Raw genomic sequence first — 20857 nt, forward strand, 5'->3', positions numbered from 1 at the left:
CTTAAGAAAACAGCAATTAGGCTGCTAGGAAGAAAAGCTAAATTACCGGTAGTAGGAGTAGGGGGGAAAAAAAAAGAGAGGATTATTGATCTAAATATCAAGTTGGCAGATACACAGAGTACAATCTAGAGGTTTTTTACACCTCTGGGCTTATTCAACCCCCACAATAAAAATTGTAGGCCTATAAAGATGGAAGAAGCAGCAATCAATTAGGATGGCATTTGCTTGTTTCTGCGCTGCAGCTGGGCAGGCACATCACAATTAATGATTTATTAGGAGATTTTTGCTTTTTTTTTTTTTTCCATTTACACAGATTGCTGCAACCAGACTGCAGTTTTTTATTAATTTGCTCGCTATTCAAGCGTCTTTGTTAAATATTGTGTGGAAAAGGTAAACATTTGGCTCGCATGCTAACACTTCATTGAGAGCACGCCCTTAGGCGGGGAAGAGCTGTGATTTGATATTCAGGGCGTGTGCCTGCTCACGCGGCGGTTTGCACGGGCGGACGCAGCCCCGGCACGCGGCACCGGCTGCCCCGATGGCCCGTTGCGCTGTATCCGGAGCTTGTCGCACCGTGGGGTGGCCCGGAGCTGAAAGCAGGGGGACGGGGCACGCGTGCGCTCAGTCGCTTGCTTCCACTCTGGTTTCTCCCTGCCTACGGGACCTACAGAGAAAATGTAGTGCTTTTTGCAGCAATCGTAGCTGCTCAGAGTCCCGTAGGAGAACGAAGATGCCCATATTCTCCTTAGGAAATCCATAGCTGTTGGTCACGGAGTACTCTACTCATCTAGSCAGTCCAGCCTTTATAAACTGCTTCTGCCTGTGACAGATTTTACAGCATCATCATTAGCAAATCTTAGGGACAACGCCAAAATCTGTCTTGCAGACAGTCATGTGAGCAAATCTTTGCTTTCACAGCTAGTTACGAAAAACAACTAGAAAAAGTATGAAAGCGGACCAAAAAAAAAAAAGGAATTCTCTTTAGAAGTAAGCCTGAATAATTATCTTTGTATTCATCCATCTCAATTCAACACCTCGTTAGGAGTGGCGGCAGTGAGCTAATTGGTTTTACTCCGCAGTGCGTGGCTTCGCAGGCCAGGCTCCAGRTTTATGGCACAGTGGAGAGTCGCTGTGCAAATTCGTCGGTTGTCCCCYCACATCAATCCCTTTTGCTTTCTCAGTGATATTTGTGCACGTGTTTATAAGCTGTCAGGTACCGAGTGAGACAAGAGACAGGCTCTGGAATTAAATTATTTTAGTATAATGTGATGCAACCTGAAAATCTGAATGAATTATATTACCTTTTCAGGAAGACATGACTTCAGACAGGCCAGGTCTAGAAGAATGCGAGAAGGGCTTTCACCCACSTGCCTTTATGGGGAGAGGAGGGAAAAAGACCCTTAAGAATTTAAGAACATGTAGGTTTGAGTGCGAATCTCAGAAAGGAACCAGAGCATGCGGCAAGTGGCCGTAGAATTACTGTGAATGGTCTTTAAAAAGTGCTGTGCAAATTAAGGATTTCCAATGCAACAACTGAAAGTGAAGTTAAATGATTTACAGAAGAATASGAGTAAACGCTACAAGCATGGGTCAAGTGCTGCTTTATCAATCTTCTGTTTACTCCAGCAGCTCCTCCGCTGCCATTGTTTTACCTTGTTTGAATAGATAATGCTCCTTTTTATTTGAAAATCAATTGTAATCTTATGAAAGAAAACTTACAGCATGGGGAATGCTGTAAAGCAGCAGGGTAAAAGATGGCATTGATCATTATCCTCTGTTATTCAGGGCAGGGAGGGAATGATGTTAAAGAAGTGTGGAGAGCTTTGAACTGCCATCCTTCCTTTAGCAGATGTAATTTAATGTCATTACTTAATTTTATTWAAGGTAAAGACAGCTGTGGACAATGCATGTTACAGCATTTACTTAACATTAATGATACTGGGGGAGTGGCAGAAGGAAAACTGGGCCAGGGTTTGGATTCCCAGTAGCTGCTGATCCATAGCTGATAAAAGTTATTCTGTTCTTCGTGGTATATCTCTCAAGATTTACTTCGTAACAAGCATGTCTTTGTACAGGTCCTTTGATTTCTATGTAGCTATTCTGTTCTCATCAGATAAATATTTGGCTTTACATGCATAATAGACAATTTGCACTGACGGCCCTCAGTGCCGTGCGGGGCTGATGATAGTTTCCTAATTATGCCTGATAGGCAGCGCCGGCACCCCGAGGAGCTCCTGGCTTGTTCGGTGTACACACAGCTCTGTGATTTTTACCTTAATGGAAAAGCTTTATAGAGCATTACAGTCTTCCACTAGGCTTTATAACTGAGATGCGTTTGTATATTTATAATTTTTAATATACCTCGTAATTCTAAAATACGCCTTGTACTAAACTTTACTGGTGCAGACCAAAACCTAAAAATGGATCTTTCAATGGCTTTTAAAACAGCTGCAGTAAAACTGCTTGGCAGCACCTGGGCTGTCATCTACAAAAGGGGTTCAGCAGCCTGTAGGACTAGTCCTCTTAAATGTCTTAAATACAGCTGGTGACTTGCTCTGAGCGAGTTAATTCTGTTTGGTTCTGCAAGAGATAAGTCTTATGATAACAGACAAAATTCTGTAGCCCTACTCGACATTTGAGATAGCTGCATAAAATGCTCAACTCCTTTGAAATTACAGCAAATACGATACTTAGTTGTTAGCAGTGCAGTCATCTCCTGAAAGATACTGGGGGCCCATCAGCTTGTCATCGCTGACATGCCATACAAAATTAATCTAATCTAATGGGCGGTAACTCGTGTGGATTTAGTGAGAGACGATCCTGCTTAACTAATCTCCCCCAGTTCTTCTGAGCAGGTTTCAGACAAGATTGATAATAGGAGGGTACACATGACATAATCATCTAATGGATTTTTCAAAAGGCTTCTGACAAATTTCCATACGCTATTTCGCCTGCTTAAGCTGCATGCTGCCGACATCCCAAATTGGGCAAGAGAATGGGTAAAGCAGCGGTGAAATCATGGGAAATAAAGAGAAGATGAGCTATAGCGTATACCGCAACTAGAATTATCTAGCAGCTTCCCACTGCTCTTCCACACTACTCAGCATTGCTGGAAAGAGATGCCATCTGCATTCACTAATGAAAGCTTRTTTAGGACAGGTGCATAACAGAAAAGAGGACAAGATGTCATTAAAGACACCACTAAAGGGCAAATTTAGATTTACATTAGCATAAGGCAGATAAATATTTTTACTGTCGGCATTGAAATAATATATACTAGATACAGGCACACAAAACTGAGAGACTCCAGTGAATGGATATTGGTTAGTACTGGAAAGGGACTTTTGAGCTAAGAAAGAAATGATTTATTATCATTTACATAACCTGGCATTTGTGCACACCAAAGGCCAGATTTTCGTAAGTGCTCTGCGCCTGCAGTTGGGGCCAGGATTTCGGCTGGAGATGCAGAGCCAGCCGCTCCTGTCATTTCTCCAGTGTTTAATTTGCCATATGTCAATCAGAGTGTTGATTTGCAAGTGCCGATAATAGGTGATGCTGAGAGATGAGCGCTATTGAAAATCTGGGAATGTGTCTTACTGACAGCTTTTGAGCCCCCAACGCTGGAAATACTCACCGGCCAGGATCTCTGATCAGTCATATGATAAATCAAGGACTTGAAAGCAAAAAAGAATGCAGATAATGCATCAGAATATGCTTAAACTGGACATGCTCCATGGAAATCAATGCTAAATGATAGAATTAAGCACCAGGAAAGGCTGTGGCAAAATCACAAGAAACACTTTACATAATGAGGCAAAATCAAATCAAAAAGACAAGAAAGAAAGAAAATGGAACAAAATCACTGAAGAAGCAATAAAATGCCGTCAGTGAAATCTGAATGAGATAAAATATCCTATGTTAAAGGGATAGAGCCATCAGAAAGATGCACGTTTTAGTCTGCCATTTTTACTTGCTCGTGACAATTAATTCTTAAGAGAATATGAGAAACATTTTTGGTTTGTTTGCTTTGTGTGTTTGGCGAAATGAGGGCCATGACTGGGCGATAGCTGGGTGGTTCTTGTTTGGCCTGGAAGGTGAAACTAGACATCAAAAGAGGTGAAAATATTTTCCAAGCAAAAATCCCAGTATGTAAAACCAGAAGTGAGAAAGAGATGTTTGTCACCCACACAACCSCAGGGTCCTGTTTGCTGGACTGGTTTCCACATGGCTGTGCTGCTTTGTGGGAGYGGGGACGTGGCTGTGAGGACCAGCTGACTGCTCCCACCATCACTGCTCCCGTCTTTTGTTTGCAGTATTCAGGGGAAGTTCCTGAAAACAGAGTGGAAGTTGTGGTAGCAAATTTGACGGTGATGGACCGGGACCAGCCTCACTCACCCAACTGGAACGCCATCTACCGCATTATCAGCGGGGACCCGTCTGGCCATTTCACCATTCGGACAGACCCCGTCACCAACGAAGGCATGGTAACTGTCGTGAAGGTAAGTGGGAAGCCAAGGCAGATCCATGTTCATGCTAGCTAGGTCCACAAGGATGATCAGAAGTCTGCAATTATTTTGTGTCTTCGCTACCTGGGAGTGCGAGTGTGCGATCCCTGTCTGTTGTTTCCCGTAGCTTGTTGTGTAGGTGTCCTGCATAGTATCATAGAACGGTAAGGTTGGAAGGGASCTCTGGAGATCATCTAGTCCAACCCTCAGCATGGCCCATACGGGGATTGAACCCACGACCTTGGCATTAGCAGCACCACRCTCTAACCAACTGAGCTGAACCTGCCCCCTGTACTTTTACTTCAGGCTTATGCCACTGATTCTGGATTTSCCAGCTGCTTATTGCTCAGCCCGCTGTAAGCCCTTACGAACTCCCACGTGCTGCAAGCAGTTTCCAGCATCTGAGCCCAACTTGCACATACTGTTCCTGATGAGCCTTCTGCGCCCTCTAAGTGGGACTGGAGACAGGCTGTACAGTCCTGCACTGTCTGGCAGGTTTGGGCCCTTGGAAGCTTGAACCCTCTAGGTGTTTGCAACAGGTGTTAAATTCCCTTCCCCTTCCTGTCTCCAAAGAGCATGACTCTATCTTCATTTGAGAGTTTGCTTCCCATTCAGGTACCTAAGACCAGAAAAGCAGGCAGTGAATACTGCTGCAGTAATTACATGTAGTCAGAACATAACTGAATTCATTCAGCRTTCAGAGAATCCCATCCCAGATAAGATCCCTATGGATGTTCCCACTGACTACCAAGAAAGTGAAGGAATCATGAATAGGCTGCTGTGAGCAGTAGGMGCGTGTGCTACACGCACTGTGCACTGCACCTGAAAAGAGTAATACATGCTGGGAAGAACAAAGGCTGTATCTTTTGGAAAGTCTGACCTTCTCTAACAAAAAGTTTTAATCAACTACTATGAAACACTAACGTTTAAAGAGCAATGTGATTAAAGGAAGCTCTGTGGAAAAAAAAACCTCACTCCCTTGTAGCTGATAACTTGCAGTCATTCTTAATGCGTACAACTCGGTATTAGGAAAAATGACATTGGTGAAATGCCATAGAGGTAAGGCCTGTAGGAACGTTCTGTTCTCTGGCCCTTGGGCTATCTGTGTGTGTCTGCAGATGCTGCTTTGTTGAAACTTTAAGGGAAACATCATCTTACCTGCTAGATGATATTTCAGCAAGATCTTTTTATTTATCACTCTTTATTGCTCTCTAATGATGGTTGACAGGCTTATCTGGTGTGACATTACAAAACCTCTTCAAGTTCAGCTGTAGTTCTAGACAYGCATATATATGAGCGCATGCATGTATGTAAGTGTACACAAATCTATATGTGTATTCTTCCTACTTAAAGAGAGAGCATTCAACAAAGTTAAATGAAACAATTCTCTGACATCAGCAGCCAATCTGAAATCAAAATGCCACCACTTTTACTAAAAGCAGAGAAGACACTTTATTCTTAATCTATTAAAGTGTCATGACTGTAATTTAAAGCTACATCAAAGTAAAAAACGGAATTTACGTGATCACTGCCACACAAGGACTTTTGCATAATGAACCATCCTTATTCTGAACTTGCAGGGAAAAAGGAGGGCAGATCTGTCAAGACACCATTGATGCTGGTGTTGGTTTCCCATTGCTATGTAACCCAGAGTGCTCACAATGCATAGAACCATATGAAAATCCTATCTTGTCATGTTGAGCTTAAAACCTGAAATTGCACTGAATGCCTTCACTATATAACCTCACCTGATCCTCTTGGGTGCCCAGAATTTCTCACCCTTATCAAGCCAGGAGGCTTTTTGGTAGATTTTCAGCAAGGAGAATGAGTGAAATTGCTTGTGATTAAATTTTCATGGTGAAGAAGGGAACACTCTCAGGATTCCACCTTCTTCTTTGAAATATTTTGTTCTCAGTTAATAAGTGATTATGCTTAAAAGTTGGGGGAATGTATGCAAACCAAGCTGGGTGGCCATTCAGAGCTCAGACTTTGCAATGTGCAAGCAGCCTCTCCCTATTTGATCCCTAATAGTGATTGAAAACATATATAACAAATCAAGTCGAGTAATGAACCTTTTATTCACAGCCTCTACATGACTGGATTTCGTGTGGTTCCTTGAGGCTAGTCATACGAGACTGCTGCAAGGAAGGGGGTTCACATCTAGGCCTACAGCAAGCCAGAGCGGAAAAGGGCATTTTTGAAGAATCCCACCCTTCTGTCAGCAGATGGMAAGGGCCAGAAATACCTCCAAAACAAGAAGCCCTTTGGTATACAGATGATGGCCACAGCAGCAGTTTTGCAGCCACTCTCAGCAAAACTACAATTGCCACTCTAGTCTGATCATCCAAATGTAACATTTCCTTTTTCTGTTCRTGTGTTTTCCATACCATTTCCATAACAGTGCAAGACCCTAATCTTCAAAGAAAGCCTTGATCAMGGGGAGAGAGTCACTTCCCACTCTGCTGAGGCACAGCAGAGTCCCAAGACAATCTCCGAGAGCAGCAGTGGCTACCCTGTGGCAGCTGGCTGAGTAAAATGTTATTATAAACTCTGCATGGATCAGAGCTGTGAATTTATAATAGAGATGCTTCCRAAAGCTTCTGTTATTATTTGCCTCAACAATAACATAAGGCAAATTTGTTCCCTTTAATTAAAAGTACCTTGAGAAAAGAAGGACACGTGGCAAGCCCTCAGCTTCAGCCTGCTGAATCTGGGTAGAAGAGTCTCATGACAGAGGAGGACATTCAGTGTCTGAAGATCAGGAGATATTTCAGAGCCAGTTAGGCCAGCTCGGACACTGAACTACCAACGAGAGGTGGCTGCAAAGGTGCTGCTCATTTGGCTGGAGCAARACCCAAAGAGGAAGACCTCATCTCCGAGATGGTTCAGCAGCAGGTCGCAGCACTGCGTGGCAGACGTGACCTGCTATGCTATGCAAATTATAATAGGCAGAATCAAAGGCTGTGTTATTGCAGCATATAGATTCCTGAACTAACTTTGAATTAATTAGCAGAGGCAATCCCAGCGGTCAGACCGCAGCAGCAGACTCCCAGCAGCAGCAGGGTTAACCCTCCCACTGCCCACCTTCTTCGTGCTCCACGGTTTTAACAGCAGTCTCTGGAGACAAGTTTTTCTGGGCCTGAACTGTACAGATGCACGTGCTTCTTGGACATGAAATAAAAAAGTAGGCAACATGCCAACACCACCTCCTCCTAAATGTAACAGCTCTCTGAGCTTTTGCTCCTGCTGTCACCTGATCGATATGTAGCGTTTCCAGTGACATGACTGGAGATGGGAAGTGGGAGTGCAGGGTGAAGAGCTAAGAACACAGTGTACTTTTTGCACCTTTACCTTGCTTTAGGTCTCCTCAGAAGGAGGCAGCTTTAGGGAGCAGAAATGTCAACTGTCCTGGTAGAAATGGCTTATTATTGTGTGGAATACGTCTGGTTAGGACTGGGCTGTGTCTGGCTGCAAGGAAATGCTGCCCCAGTTGGGAACAGTTGTGCAGGCATTTCAGTTAGACATGAGCTCTTGATTTTACCCTTTTTTTTAACACACCACGTGAACTGGGACTCTGCTAGACGCAGCAGAAAGGGAGGCAGATTGGCACTGAAGGAAGCGTCATGGACACGGTCTCACCACGTGGTAATGATCCCTCCAGGACAGCCTGCTGGCGGGGCATTACTGGAATAAATCCCTCCCGACCCCGCTCCCGACACCAGGTTTGTGCATCCCTGGTTTCGGAGCTCAAAGGAGAGAAACAAAAAAGCCAAGCAGCTCTACACTTCTTGGGGGAAAAAACCAAAAAATAAAAAACCCCCACTCCTTGGCATCAGGCCATGTCTTCATGGATACGTGTGTGGTCACGGGGTGCTCTGTGGCACAGGGCAGGGAGCCCAGCAGCTTCCCATCTCCCCATGCTGCTCCAATCTCCCCGCCCAGGCAGTCCTGGCTGTCTGTGCACAGAGTTAGCAAATGGGCCAGCACAGAAAAAATGATGAATGAACGAACATAAATTAGAGGAGCAAGAAAGAAATTCAGGAAATGCATTAGTCAAATTGTCTCAAGGCCCTGAATAGTATTTAAATGAGAACTTTTACCATGCATCTTTTCTGAATGCGGTTTAGTCCATGAGTCAGTGCTGGTGGGCGTACTGGGAATCTTTATGCTTCYTTTTATTTATTAAATGTTGGCCCTGCCTGTCAGGAAACCGTTTAGCACTAGGAACATTTGCACTTCAATCGAAGAGAGATTCCACTRTTTTACCTTTGCCCCTGAAATTTGTTTCTCTCTTGTAGCCTCCTATGATTTGATTTCTCTCCTGACAATACTGATTTTTAAACAGAACATGGGARCCAGATCTTCAGCTGGTGTAAATCAGTATCGCTCTACTGAAGTCAACGTAACTATGGCATTTTACACCAGTGAGTGTCTGCCTTGCAGATTCAGTGCTGGAGAAGGTATTAGGGAGAATGGTTGTACTCCCAAATTCATAAATTACAACAAAGCATTTTGTAACAAGCAGAGGTGATCCTGCATAACTCACACCTCCTCGGCAGGTGATTAGCAACTTCCCTTGTAATAATTAGTGGGATGGTTTAGAGATTATTATACTGCAATTCAGTCAGTTGTGCCAGCTAAGCCTTTTCACTCYTCTGGCTCCTAAGACACACTGTCTTATATGTTCAGAGAAGAAATCTGTGGCCACCCAACAGTRAAACACACCTGCAGGAATGTACAGGCAGCCTCAAGACATCAGGCGTCTCACGAAAGGGTTAGAGGTCCCACCAGAAGGGCCACCTGATTAGCAGAACCAGGCATCACTCCTCYCAGCTCAACCTTTGCTTATAATCTTCTTTGAGAGGAAAATGAAGGACACTTCAGGCTCAGGAGGCCACATAGACTGACCCAGTTACTTAGTCAGCAGCTCTAAATGCTAATACCRCTGTTAAGTACCTGTCCAGTTCCTTTTAGCAGGCCCTGCCTSTTGCATTTGTAGCAGTCTCTAGGGGCTCTGTTCATTGAATGCAAGAGCAAATAYTCCCTAATGTTTGCAATTTTTATTTTTGTTTTTTAACCTCCTAAATAGTGGAGGGCCAAATTCTAGCTAGATTCCTAGAACTGGGACTCCATTGTGGCATTATTAAATAAAATAAAACTGGTTTGGATTCATGCCTTTGAGAGAACAGAGTTCAAAAAGAAATGAGACAATGATATTATCTGCCTTCTAAATCTTCCAGCTTCCAACCAGCAGGTGGAATTTGTTCTCYGCGTGGATCTATCCTTGCTTGTTTGTTTGTTTTAGGCAGTCGATTATGAGATGAACAGAGCTTTCATGCTGACAGTGATGGTATCAAACCAAGCTCCACTGGCGAGCGGAATCCAGATGTCCTTCCAGTCTACAGCAGGAGTCACCATTTCAGTTATGGATGTCAACGAAGCACCGTATTTCCCAACGAACCACAAGTTAATCAGGCTGGAGGAAGGGGTGCCTACGGGGACAGTCCTGACAACATTTTCAGCTGTGGATCCYGACCGCTTCATGCAGCAAGCAGTAAGGTGGGAGACCAGGCAGCCAAATGAAATCCTTTACAATCAAGAAGGGGATTTCAGCTGTCAAAGTATGGGGAGCAAAACAGCTGAAATCTAGTTCGTAAACTGTCTGATATGATACCACTAAAATGCTTGGCAGATGTTTGCACCCTCCRCCTCATGCTTGCAGAGTCCTCTGCAAACTCGGCCCTTGCGATTCTCCTTGCAGGGAGCCAGGCTCTGAGTCGCGGCATTCCCGGAGGCAGGCACGAGCAGCTCCCCTCTTATCGTCCCGCAGAGGGCAGGGACTTCTCCATTCCAGTTAAACCAGTCAGCAGCAAGAGGCCCCTGTGTTGTTATGAAGACCAAGATCAGGGCGGGCTTGTGCCACGTGTTTCATCTCTGCCTTGTCAAGGACGCTTCTACCTCTGTAGTTTATGCTACTCCAAACACAGTACACAGAGGACTACTAAAGGACAGTTTTGTCATTTCTTATTACAGAAGGGGAATGGAGGCACAGAAGGAGTTAGAGGCCAAATTTCGGGAGGGAATGACTGAGAGTTTTAATTGTGTTTGGTGCTGCTTCCAAAGGATTTAGTGCCAGCATCAACCTGTCTTAAAAAAGCACGTTGTAAGATTAGCTGTCAGCCTGTTAGGGACAGGGCTTGGTTGTTTACAAACAGCTGCTAAACGGTTCTGAGGATGCGGTATAGTTAAAAATTGCCCAAGCAGATACCGACGTACGGGACATTGGCCCTTGGTGTGTCTCGGACCAATCCCAGTTAGCATCGAGCTCCCGAGCAGCCTTTGCCGCTCTGCAGTGAGCTAGGTTTGTGCTGACTTTCTGCCCTTTGCTTTTGGAGCCACTGCCAAACCCARTGTCCCTTACATCAGCTTTCCCAGTGGATGGGATTCAGTTTACATAATTTACAGCTTTCACAAGTAATTCCAGCCTCTGTCTGTGCATGTGAGAAACGCATTTCCCGCTAATACACAGCTGTTTCTTGTCCATAGAGGTTTGTTTTATCCCATATAAGGGGTGCTGTATTTTTGGCAAAACGAGAGGGTACTGTACGACCACAGCTGAGGCCACATAAACTTAAATCAGTTGGGACATTTCATGCCAGGAAGAGTTTGAAGTCTGTCACCTGGCACAGAGCTGTCTGGTCTAGAAATAACTGTTTATTCACTTGTAGTCTTTAGACAGGTACTGCAGCTTTTAAGGAGAGAGMCTATCCTAACTAACAAGCCAGTTTTGCTTAGTTTCTTTGTGAAATACTGGCCTTTGAAGGGGCTTTATTTTCTCTGACATCTGTACTAATGCTGGTTGCAGAGGAGGGAATAGTTTGTGCTCCCTCTAATCTGGAGGTGGTTGGATTGTAATCCGGAACGAACAGCTGCCTTTTCTGGGGAAAGGACAGGCTCTGCTGCGCCGTTCCTGTGATCGCGTGGTGCGTGCACGGCATATTGTAAGACCTTTTGTAAATATGAGCAGCAGATTACTTGAGCTGTTTTTTTTCTAGGGCTTCCAGCCCCAGCGACATTTTTTTTAATCCAGCAGCACTTGGTTTCTGAACACAAGTGCAATGCTCTCTTAGCTCCTCTTCGTCAGGACAGCCTTATGCTACGGCTTTGCAAGAAGCAGTGGGGTGTTGTCAGGGTCCCAGAGAAGTCTGTGAACAACACAAAAGGATATTTTGTTTTTTCTTCCCAATTGGCATTGTTGAGTTAGGAAAAAAAGATGATACACTGAAGGTTAAGCTTACAGATCAATGATAAGCAGTTCTCAGAGAACAGGATCCAGCTGCTATATCCTTGCATACAGCTTTCAGAGACTCTCTCTAAATAGTCTTTGATGAAATACAGTTTTTACAAAGAGAAGATAAGGGAGTGGAAGCATCTCCCAGCAAGGCATGGCTTGGCTYGGCCAGTGTCACACCTCAAATATCTTCATTAGCTGCAGACATATTCACAAAGCCAGCTTTGAAGCTGAATCTCTGGTCATTTAGCAGTGAAAGGGCAAGAGATCAACAGTAATATTAAAAAGAAAAGAAAACACCCCAAAGAATCTAGCTCCATGAAGTGTMATTCTTTCCTCTGGCAGGGGCTTTTGCAGTTGTATTGCTGATGTCCTGTCCACATGGATTCACGCAGCTCCAGTTTCACTTTGATTTTCAGCTTCAAACAACCCATTTTTGGAAAGGGATAGTCACCARAATCCTGACTGTCTCCTGTCTGCATATCAAAAAACAAAAAGTGATATAAAACGATCAGCAGGGTCTCAGATACCCATGAAATAAAATCAGCTTTTGTTTGCTTATTTCAGCAATTTATTGCMTGGCCATTTATTAGCTTTCAGCTTAATTGCAGATAATAAGGGTCTGTTAGGAGRCTGAGAGGTGGAAATCAAGACCAGTGAAGAGAGTAAAACCAAGAAAAGACAAACCAAGAAAGATAAACAGAATGTGCTTAGTACCRTTTGGAAAAGGGTTGCCCAAAATAAACCATACCTCCTCCAGCTCACTGTGTAGGACACGAACAGAGTGCCGCAACACGTGGCTCTTGGTCGGAGCAGGGCACACTAGGGACTGCCAAAACCTGTGCYGAGGTATGTGCTCACATCTCAAAGCTGCCAGTAGAGCCAGGGAGGCAGGAGTGATTTCAGGTAATTAAGGCTTTGGCACAGCTGTAATGAAAAGATTTGAAAAACCCCCGTGAGCTATTAGTTCCAACTTCAAAAAGGGCAAACYGAGAACAGATAAAAACCCATGGCTCCAAGGATACAGGGTCCATGGCAAAGGAAGAACCAGGGACAGGAATCACCAAAACCTTCTTCATCCCRTGGTCCCACCAAGTTCTCCATCCTATGGTCCCACTAACTTGTCTTTGCTCTTGTGGACTTTGCTGACGCAGAGATCTCTGGAGTCACATAAGGACTGCGAGTGTGTCTCCTCTTGCTCGTAGCCGGTGTCACTGCTTGGAGCTCACTGCCAGCCAGTGCGCCACGCTCACAGCCCAGCATGCTACTCTTGCTGCTAACCGCTAACTAACACACCCTGTGCCCAGCCAGCTGTCTCCACTGTCGCTGCTCCTCAAACCTCCCATGTTCATGCTGGTGTCTTGCTGCTATTCAGGAGCATATAAAAATGTTGCAGGAGAGCAGATCTAAAACTGCTTCATCTCTGGGTCGATGCCTTAATAGCACTGTGAGTTCCTGTTATGGTGTCACCAAGGCATTTGCTGCTGAAGGCACAATTCTAATATAAAAGAGGTGACTTGGCCAAAGTGATGTTTAACAGTCTAAAGACTGCCGTTCTTTCACTGTGGGATTTCCTGAGCTATTGTTTGTTAGGGAGGGGTAGCAGAGATATCTGTGGCTTTAGAGCAAGAGCTGTTCAGGAAGGGTAACACTGAGGGAGAGAGAGGAGGGGGGCAGATCTGTCCTCCAGTTCAGGCATGTGAATGCAGGGTCATTGCAGATCCCRTTGCTCCCTAGCTGCAGAGGCCTCGGGCTATGTCCACTGTCAGGAGCGGGAAGTGACACTTAGTGGGAAGAGAAACCTTCAAAAGAAAAGAAATGGGAAAATTGAATAATTGTAGAGGTCAAAAACCAACTACTCAATTAGTATTTTGTTTGTCAACAAAACCAGTTATCCAAAGGTCCTTTGAATCATGGGTCAGGAGTCCAGAAAAACCTTATTTCAAGCAATATTAAGGATGTGTCAGTGAAAAGACTGCCATGTATTTATTTCCTTTCTCTGTAGATACTCTAAGCTGTCAGATCCTGCAAACTGGCTGAACATTAATGCCACAAATGGTCAGATCACTACTGCTGCTGTCCTTGATCGAGAGTCAGACTACATTAAGAATAATGTCTACGAGGCCACATTCTTGGCGGCTGACAACGGTGAGCCCAGGCTTCACATTGTTCATGCTTCAATAAGACTCTAATGTGATGCATTAAGAGAAATGATGCCCTGACAGAGTTGTCAGTATAAGTTATCTTTTTCCCAGTTTTTTATGGTCAAAAATGTGAAAGGGGGACGGGAAATTGCCGGAGTAAATTAAATGTGCACAGTATACGAAGAGTGTTATTAAGGGGAAAGGAGGGCAAATGGAAAATCGATTTGGGGAGTTCAGTGTAGCAGTGTATCCTGAACTTAAAAAAATAGCAAAAGGGTGTGATCTCCAAGTGCTGCCAATAACACCAGTCCTGGTCATCGTCCCAAATGCACTGATGASAGCATTCAGGAAGCCTTCCATCAGGAAATCAGAAATAATTGCAGGGGATGGAAGGAGGATATTAAAAATAAACCAATCCATTGAACTGTTCTGCTTTCATGAGAGGCGTCTGTCTGTCTGTCATCAGAGCTAATCCCTCTCTGTCCATTTTCATTTCTGAAATGTCCAACCATCATCAGAGCATCTGGATGCTGGGGTGCATTATTACTGAAGTCTCTGARGCTGGTATGGATCTTCTCACTGAGATGTCATGTTAAGGCTTACTCTTCCRTAATCATTAAAGATCACAGAGCACTTTTGGTCAAATTAGCCCTGTGAACYTTAGCACTGATCGTGATCAAGGGCAAAAAATCCATTGCTACTGTCCTGGATCTCTCTTCCTAATTCTGATTAGTAAGAGCTGATGACGCTGTTAAAAATCCATGCCTGGATGTGGCCACCCTGTTAGGTTACTTGTCAGTTCCTTCAGTCGGAAAAGCCTCTGTGGAGGGCTCGGCAGACTCCCTGAGCAAGAGAAGTGGCCCCCTTCCCCTCTCCCACCCTTCCCTCCCCCCCGAAGGATGCTCACATAAGCTGGTACACAAACTTGAGCCGTGCTTCAGCAACCAAGTGATGTCTAGGCTTGGCTGTGAGCACCTCAATATATTGCTGATCCACTGTAGGTGCTTTCAGGACAGTTTCTGTGTCAGGCCTTGTCATCCCTCCAGCTGAAGGGTGCTGTGCACGTGTAAGTAGATACAGTGGTGCTTACAGCGCTAATGAAAACTTCCTTCCTCTTCCTTCAGGCTTTGACTCTGTCATTGCATCTTGATTCACAGGGACAAGACAAACTCATGGGAGAGTTTTGATGCCAAGTAACAGTACCAAAGAGCAAATTTCCTTCCTTCCTTCCTGCCAGCAACGGTAGGGTCAAGGGAGTTGCACAGCCTGTGCCTCCTGCATGCGCCTACCTTAAGCTTCCTGTCTGGGACCTGGCTGCAGAGCTGTTCCCCCAGGGAAAGCAGGCACGCAGGGGCATGATGCCTCACTGAAGCTAGGGCAGAGGCCATTTGTAAAGGTAGTAATGGGAAGGGTAATAACAACCCAGCCACCTGACGGAAATGTGGGCTCCGAGGGTCAAGCCTTGTAGAAGTCTAGATGCTGGATCTCAACAGGTCAGCAAGAAAGCTGTTCTCCGAGAGGGACCTGAGGCCTGTGACAGGCAGAGGCTGCCTGTTCTAGTTTCACACCTAGTGTGGTGGCCTTGGGCTCTCTCAGTCACTGCCGCTGAAGCAACATAAACTGATCGGATGTGGTGGTGTGGACACATGCCTCGCCCTGCTCAAGAGAAGCAACAGCTCTCCTGGCAGGGTAGAGCAGGCAGCCGGGGCAGTGGATTCCTAACAGCCCCAAGAACATCTGGTAGCATTCGTCTACAAGCACTCCAGGGCAAAACGAATCAAATGAGCTGGCCAAGGCTTCACACAAAAGCTGTGGTAGAGCTTGAACCTATCAGACCCATGCTCACCATCTGACTTTGCAATCCAGGGTTCATAGTACGACGTGATTTTGGATTAACCCCTTTCTTTATCCTTGGTGCTGATGCTGCARTGCATCGCTGCCTCCACATCCATCATTCAGCAGCTCAGAAAGTGAAGACCTAGAAAAATCTCTTTATTTTGAAAAATTAATCTATCACTGGTACACTGCAGCCATTAGAATGCACATGAAGCAACACCTTATTTAAAATTCTGTCTAGAGTGCTTAGGATATCAGCTAAAGTTTCATCTAGGCTAATAGACTCCTTTCACATTTATCCCAATTTCCAGCTTCTCCATCATCACATATTCATCAAAGCAAGGCTTTGGGCTGGGGGTTTGGGTTTTTCTTTTTTCTTTCTTTCTGGAAGAASAAGCAACATCTTGTTTCCTTAGATTCTTTTTGCTATTTTCAGTATATGATAAAAGCTGGTCTGCTAAAAACTCTTTTGGACGTTCTCTCTTTCATTCCATGCATTACGATGCAGAGATGTTCACATAAGAAGAAAAAGCTTGGCTGCAGTGCAGCAGGGGAAGAAAAAGGAATTCTAATCCACAGAGTATTTTTTGCCTGCTTTCATAGGAGAGTGAGGCTCCTGGATCACACTGTGTCTACGCAAGTATGGAGGCTGATAGTGTCTGAACCCTTCAGAAGGGTTCAACCAATCTCTCAGAGAAGCTGAGATTTCAAATATATTACATTTCAACAGGTTTCATGAAATCAGGGAACTGAGTAGAGGAGACTGTGTTACTGCAGGAAACAGGGTCATGCCCTGCCTCTGCATCRGAGAGTCGCTGTGGGCATCTGGGGCACGATGCCATAGGAGACCTGGCTGCATCAGTGCCTCTGCTCACAGCCTCCTGGTTTGAGTCGCCTTTTCACTCCTCCCTACTCTTATCTGGCCTTTGGGGTGATGCCTTTTCATTCTGCAGCTCGCAGTGTAAAAGGAGTTGCATGTTAGCCACAGGCAGAGTTTACTTAACTCCTGCCAATATTTGTCAGAGCAGTGGTCCAAATTAGGCATTTCTTTCTGCTTAAGCAGAACAGGAGCGACTCCTGTTTGCAGCTGAACATGAAACCTTGTTGCAAGGAGCCCTTGAAAATGCTGAGATCTTGTGAAAAAAGTGATGATGCACTATACAGCAGTTAAATGTGTATATAGCAATTATATCTTTCTTGCACCTTTGAAATACTCTTATTACTATTTCAATCATAATTTCAGGCAATGGACCAACTTCTCAACAGGGATCAATGGTGCTATGTCAGTTCACACCTCTTGAGCATCCTTGTCTGAGGATCCTTGGGAGGATCCTTCAATATCTGCTCTGTCTATGGCTTTATTATCTCACAGGACAGCTGAAATGATTTGAAACATTTCATGGTTTGTATTACTTGGCCATTTAAAATGTATTTAATTTTCATTTCTCCTGACACTGCCCCAGAACTGCACTCAGGAGCACAAAGAACTAAGTACAACAATACCCAAATATCTGCACAAAGCAGCATTTGTACATACAGCAATTGCAAGTTATTTCAGTCACATCTGAGTTAGAGCCTCTCAGGGTTGCTAGTTCACATTTAACCTATCTCGGAGGTTACAGAAAAGTGTGGGCCCTGCATTCATTCTAGAAGATAGGTAACAAAAACCAGGAAAATCACTTTGCTTTATCCCATAAGCCTGTTTCCATCCTCAGTACCCTGATGGATTGTCTTTCTCTTCAGAAATTTTCAAGGCTGATCAAAGACATTATTTTAGAGGGAGACCAACCAGTGCTTACTAGATGAAAGGATGAAATCAATGATTGAGGAGTTACATAGGAATCATGAAAGAAGGATTTTTCAGGTCTCCTTCAGAATTTTTGGGGCTCCCTTRGACAACAGATATGAAAAAAGACTATAGGAAGGAAAGCCCATGTAAGTAGAAGTACCAGTTGAACATCTAGTGAGGGAATGGTTTTCGTTGCTTTATATTCAGCACTGGAAGAAAAAGCCAGAATGGAAAATATAAACTTAAAAAGAACCACTGAAGCAAGGTCATCTGAGAAAGTAGGCGGTGTGCAGACCTGGAGCAGAGCTGCCAAATGTTTGTGTGGGGATAGAAATTAAAAATACTGAGGCCTTTCCGGGAAGGCAGTTCAGCATGCTAGTAAGGGCATTGGTTTGTGCAACTGGTCATTAGTCAGCCAGCTGTGACTGTTCATGAGAAAGGGTTGGAGGGCCAAGACCTCCGTGCCGTGCAGTGCCGCAGCATCCCTGCCAACGGAGCTGAATATCGAGTGAATGAAGAAACGCRTATTGAGACATACTGTTGCTGCCATGACTTAAATGGTAGCACAGCATGTTTTGTGATGGTTAGCTCATACCATAGGATTCAAATAAGGATCTTTCACCACTAAAGCAAGGAGTGACTGTCAGATGGGCTACAGACTAGACTTTCTCTGAAGCAACACAGTAGTCCRCAAATCTGAAAACTGGCTTGCAAGTGCTATAATAAATACTGAGCAATGGATTACACTTCCCCCCCGACCCATGCCTCCTTCCTCTTTCAGCTGATGGTTTTTTCTCTGCAAAACAGCACTTACCAAATTTGGAACTAAGAGCCCAGTGTCTCCTCCTTGTGTTTCTAGAGTTTGACTAAAGACATCATTGCTGTAGGCTACAAATCTGCAGAATTCAACCTCCACTTTCTGCAGGAACAGAAAGCAGAAACAGCATGAGCTTTGGGGCAGTTTTAATACTACCTGTTAAAGCAAGGGACTATGAAAATGCAGTTTGTCCCTAATAAAGTCTAAGGAGAGAGGGAGAGAATCCTAGTTTACTGAAATTAGAAGACATAGAGGCAGGGGACTGGTACACGGTGTTGTCACGCCTGCTGTTTCTTGAGTGATGCTCATCAGTCGTGGTTCATCTCTGCCTCTTCGCATTCAGGTATCCCCCCGGCAAGCGGCACTGGCACTCTGCAGATCTACCTAATCGACATCAACGATAACGCTCCTGAGCTCCTGCCAAAGGAGGCACAGATCTGTGAAAAGCCAAACCTGAATGTCATCAACATAACAGCCGCAGATGCTGACATCGATCCAAACGTCGGGCCCTTTGTCTTCGAGCTGCCAAGTGTGCCATCTGCGGTGAGGAAGAACTGGACCATAACGCGGCTAAATGGTAAATGGGGCAGGCAATCCTGAGGACGTTTGGTCTCTGATTCGCTAATGAGACCATGTGTGGTTTCAAACTTCCAAACTTTCCTACTTTTTTATCTGATTTGTATTTTTAAGCACATTATGGCTGACATTATAGACAAGATAGTTAATCAGAAATGATTTGTATCAGACCTGCAGCATAACTCTAAGAGCCTTGGCACTTGGCTTTTTTTAATGCAGTTCATAATTATGAACAGTTATCAGGACTGAACAGAGTATAAATCATCCATAATGGCCAAGGGGAAAAAAGCTATTATCAGTCTTCCTTATGTTCCAATGTAATTGTCATAAGCCACAATCAGGATCAATGTTCATTTCTCTGACCATAATTGCATAAAAGCAGCCTTTTAATTTACCATGGAACCAGGAGGGCTAGGTAAGTGTGAAGATGATTACCAGTATGTGAAGGATTTTTATATCACAGCATGCAACCACAATTGGCCCTAATTGGTCCTCTTATTGGTAGTTTCAGCAGAGGATTGGAAGTGTCCTGAAGCCTGAGCTGCTGGCTTTGCCTGCAAAGCCGATCTGTCTCGCTCCGGTCTGACACCCCCTGCCAGACCAGCATGCAGGGCAGCTCATGCTCTTGCCCTTCAGAGGCTCAGTCCTTGCACTGCCAGTCCCTCAGCTCCCCTATCCGCAGGATCTACAGCAMTGGGAAGCCGAGAAGGAATACATGGTGGAGCAGGTCCTTAGCAGGAGATGGGCTTCACAGCCAGTCCCAAGGTGGGAGGGTGGCTGAGCTGGGAGCCTGTGCCATGTCTGGGTGCAGCCCCAACCTGGCGTGGTGTTGGGATGCAGCCATTGCTTCCTGACAGTYCAGCTTATTTCAGCACTATCATCCATGCCTCCATATTTGCTTGTCATCACATTTTAAATGCATTCAACTGGCGACTGATTTGCAATGCGATCAGGCTAGATCAGTGTGGCAATAAAAACACATTATTTTGAAAAGCATGGGCTAATTGTTGAYCAAAACGTTAGAGGTGATGTCTGAAGCTGGACTGCTGGGGTGTGGTGTTGATAGCTTCTTCTTTAGGATTCAGCCACCTGGTAAGGCGAAGGAATRCTGCAGGTATGGTGTAGGACTCTAGCAGAGTGTCTGTCACCTGTCTGTCTGTCTTGGTCTCTCCAGGCGATTACGCCCAGCTTAGTTTACGAATCATGTACCTGGAAGCTGGCGTCTATGATGTCCCAATCATCGTGACGGAYTCAGGAAACCCCCCACTGTACAACACATCCGTAATTAAAGTGAAGGTGTGCCCCTGTGATGAGAATGGAGACTGTACCACCATTGGGGCGGTCGCTGCAGCTGGACTGGGCACGGGTGCCATCATAGCCATCTTGATATGCATCATTATTTTACTCAGTAAGTACCACAGGAGGTGACACTGTTTGGAGATGTCAAGTCAGAATCGGGCTGTTCAAAACGCAAAGCTGCCAGGCTGATTCTTCTCTCGGTTTGCCCRGCCACCAAAGCACACTCTTGAGTGGTGGTTTGGCTGAGGAATGGTACCGCTGGCAGGAAAACCAGCCATAATTCCAGTACTGCAGCTTGAGTTACCACTCTTTTCTTTAACTTGCTCATCATGACACCAAGGAAAATGAGCAGTAACAACTTGGAAGCAAAATCTGTCACACAGTGGCTCAGAGACCCTACCTCAGAGACCCACTTGGTGCTGTAATTGTGGATTGCTTTGTAGGAAAAGGTATGACTTCTTAGTGCCGAGACGTGATGCCACTTGCATGCCAAGTTGTCCCGAAAGTCCCTAAGGTCATTTTTTTCTGGAAATACTGCTACATTTTTAGCAGTAATGTGAGAGTGTGGACTCCCATTTTCCATCCTATTTCTCCTAATCC

General features: G+C 44.8%; 1 protein-coding gene across 4 annotated transcripts in view; it reads left to right on the top strand.

Annotated features, from left to right (window-relative positions):
* The window catches only part of CDH4 (cadherin 4), a 447560-nt gene that overhangs the window by 419046 nt on the left and 7657 nt on the right, over window positions 1-20857 (top strand). For all 4 annotated transcript variants that reach the window (XM_085314135.1, XM_085314136.1, XM_085314138.1 and 1 more), the window contains exons 8-12: window positions 4314-4499; window positions 9811-10064; window positions 13802-13944; window positions 18726-18959; window positions 20133-20366. In XM_085314135.1, coding sequence (XP_085170261.1) covers window positions 4314-4499; window positions 9811-10064; window positions 13802-13944; window positions 18726-18959; window positions 20133-20366 — 1051 coding nt within the window. The remainder of the gene's footprint in view (window positions 1-4313; window positions 4500-9810; window positions 10065-13801; window positions 13945-18725; window positions 18960-20132; window positions 20367-20857) is intronic.

The sequence above is a fragment of the Rhea americana genome, unplaced genomic scaffold (genome assembly GCF_003343005.1).
Source record: "Rhea americana isolate MKP2758 unplaced genomic scaffold, rheAme1 scaffold_4, whole genome shotgun sequence".
Lineage (NCBI taxonomy): Eukaryota > Metazoa > Chordata > Aves > Rheiformes > Rheidae > Rhea > Rhea americana.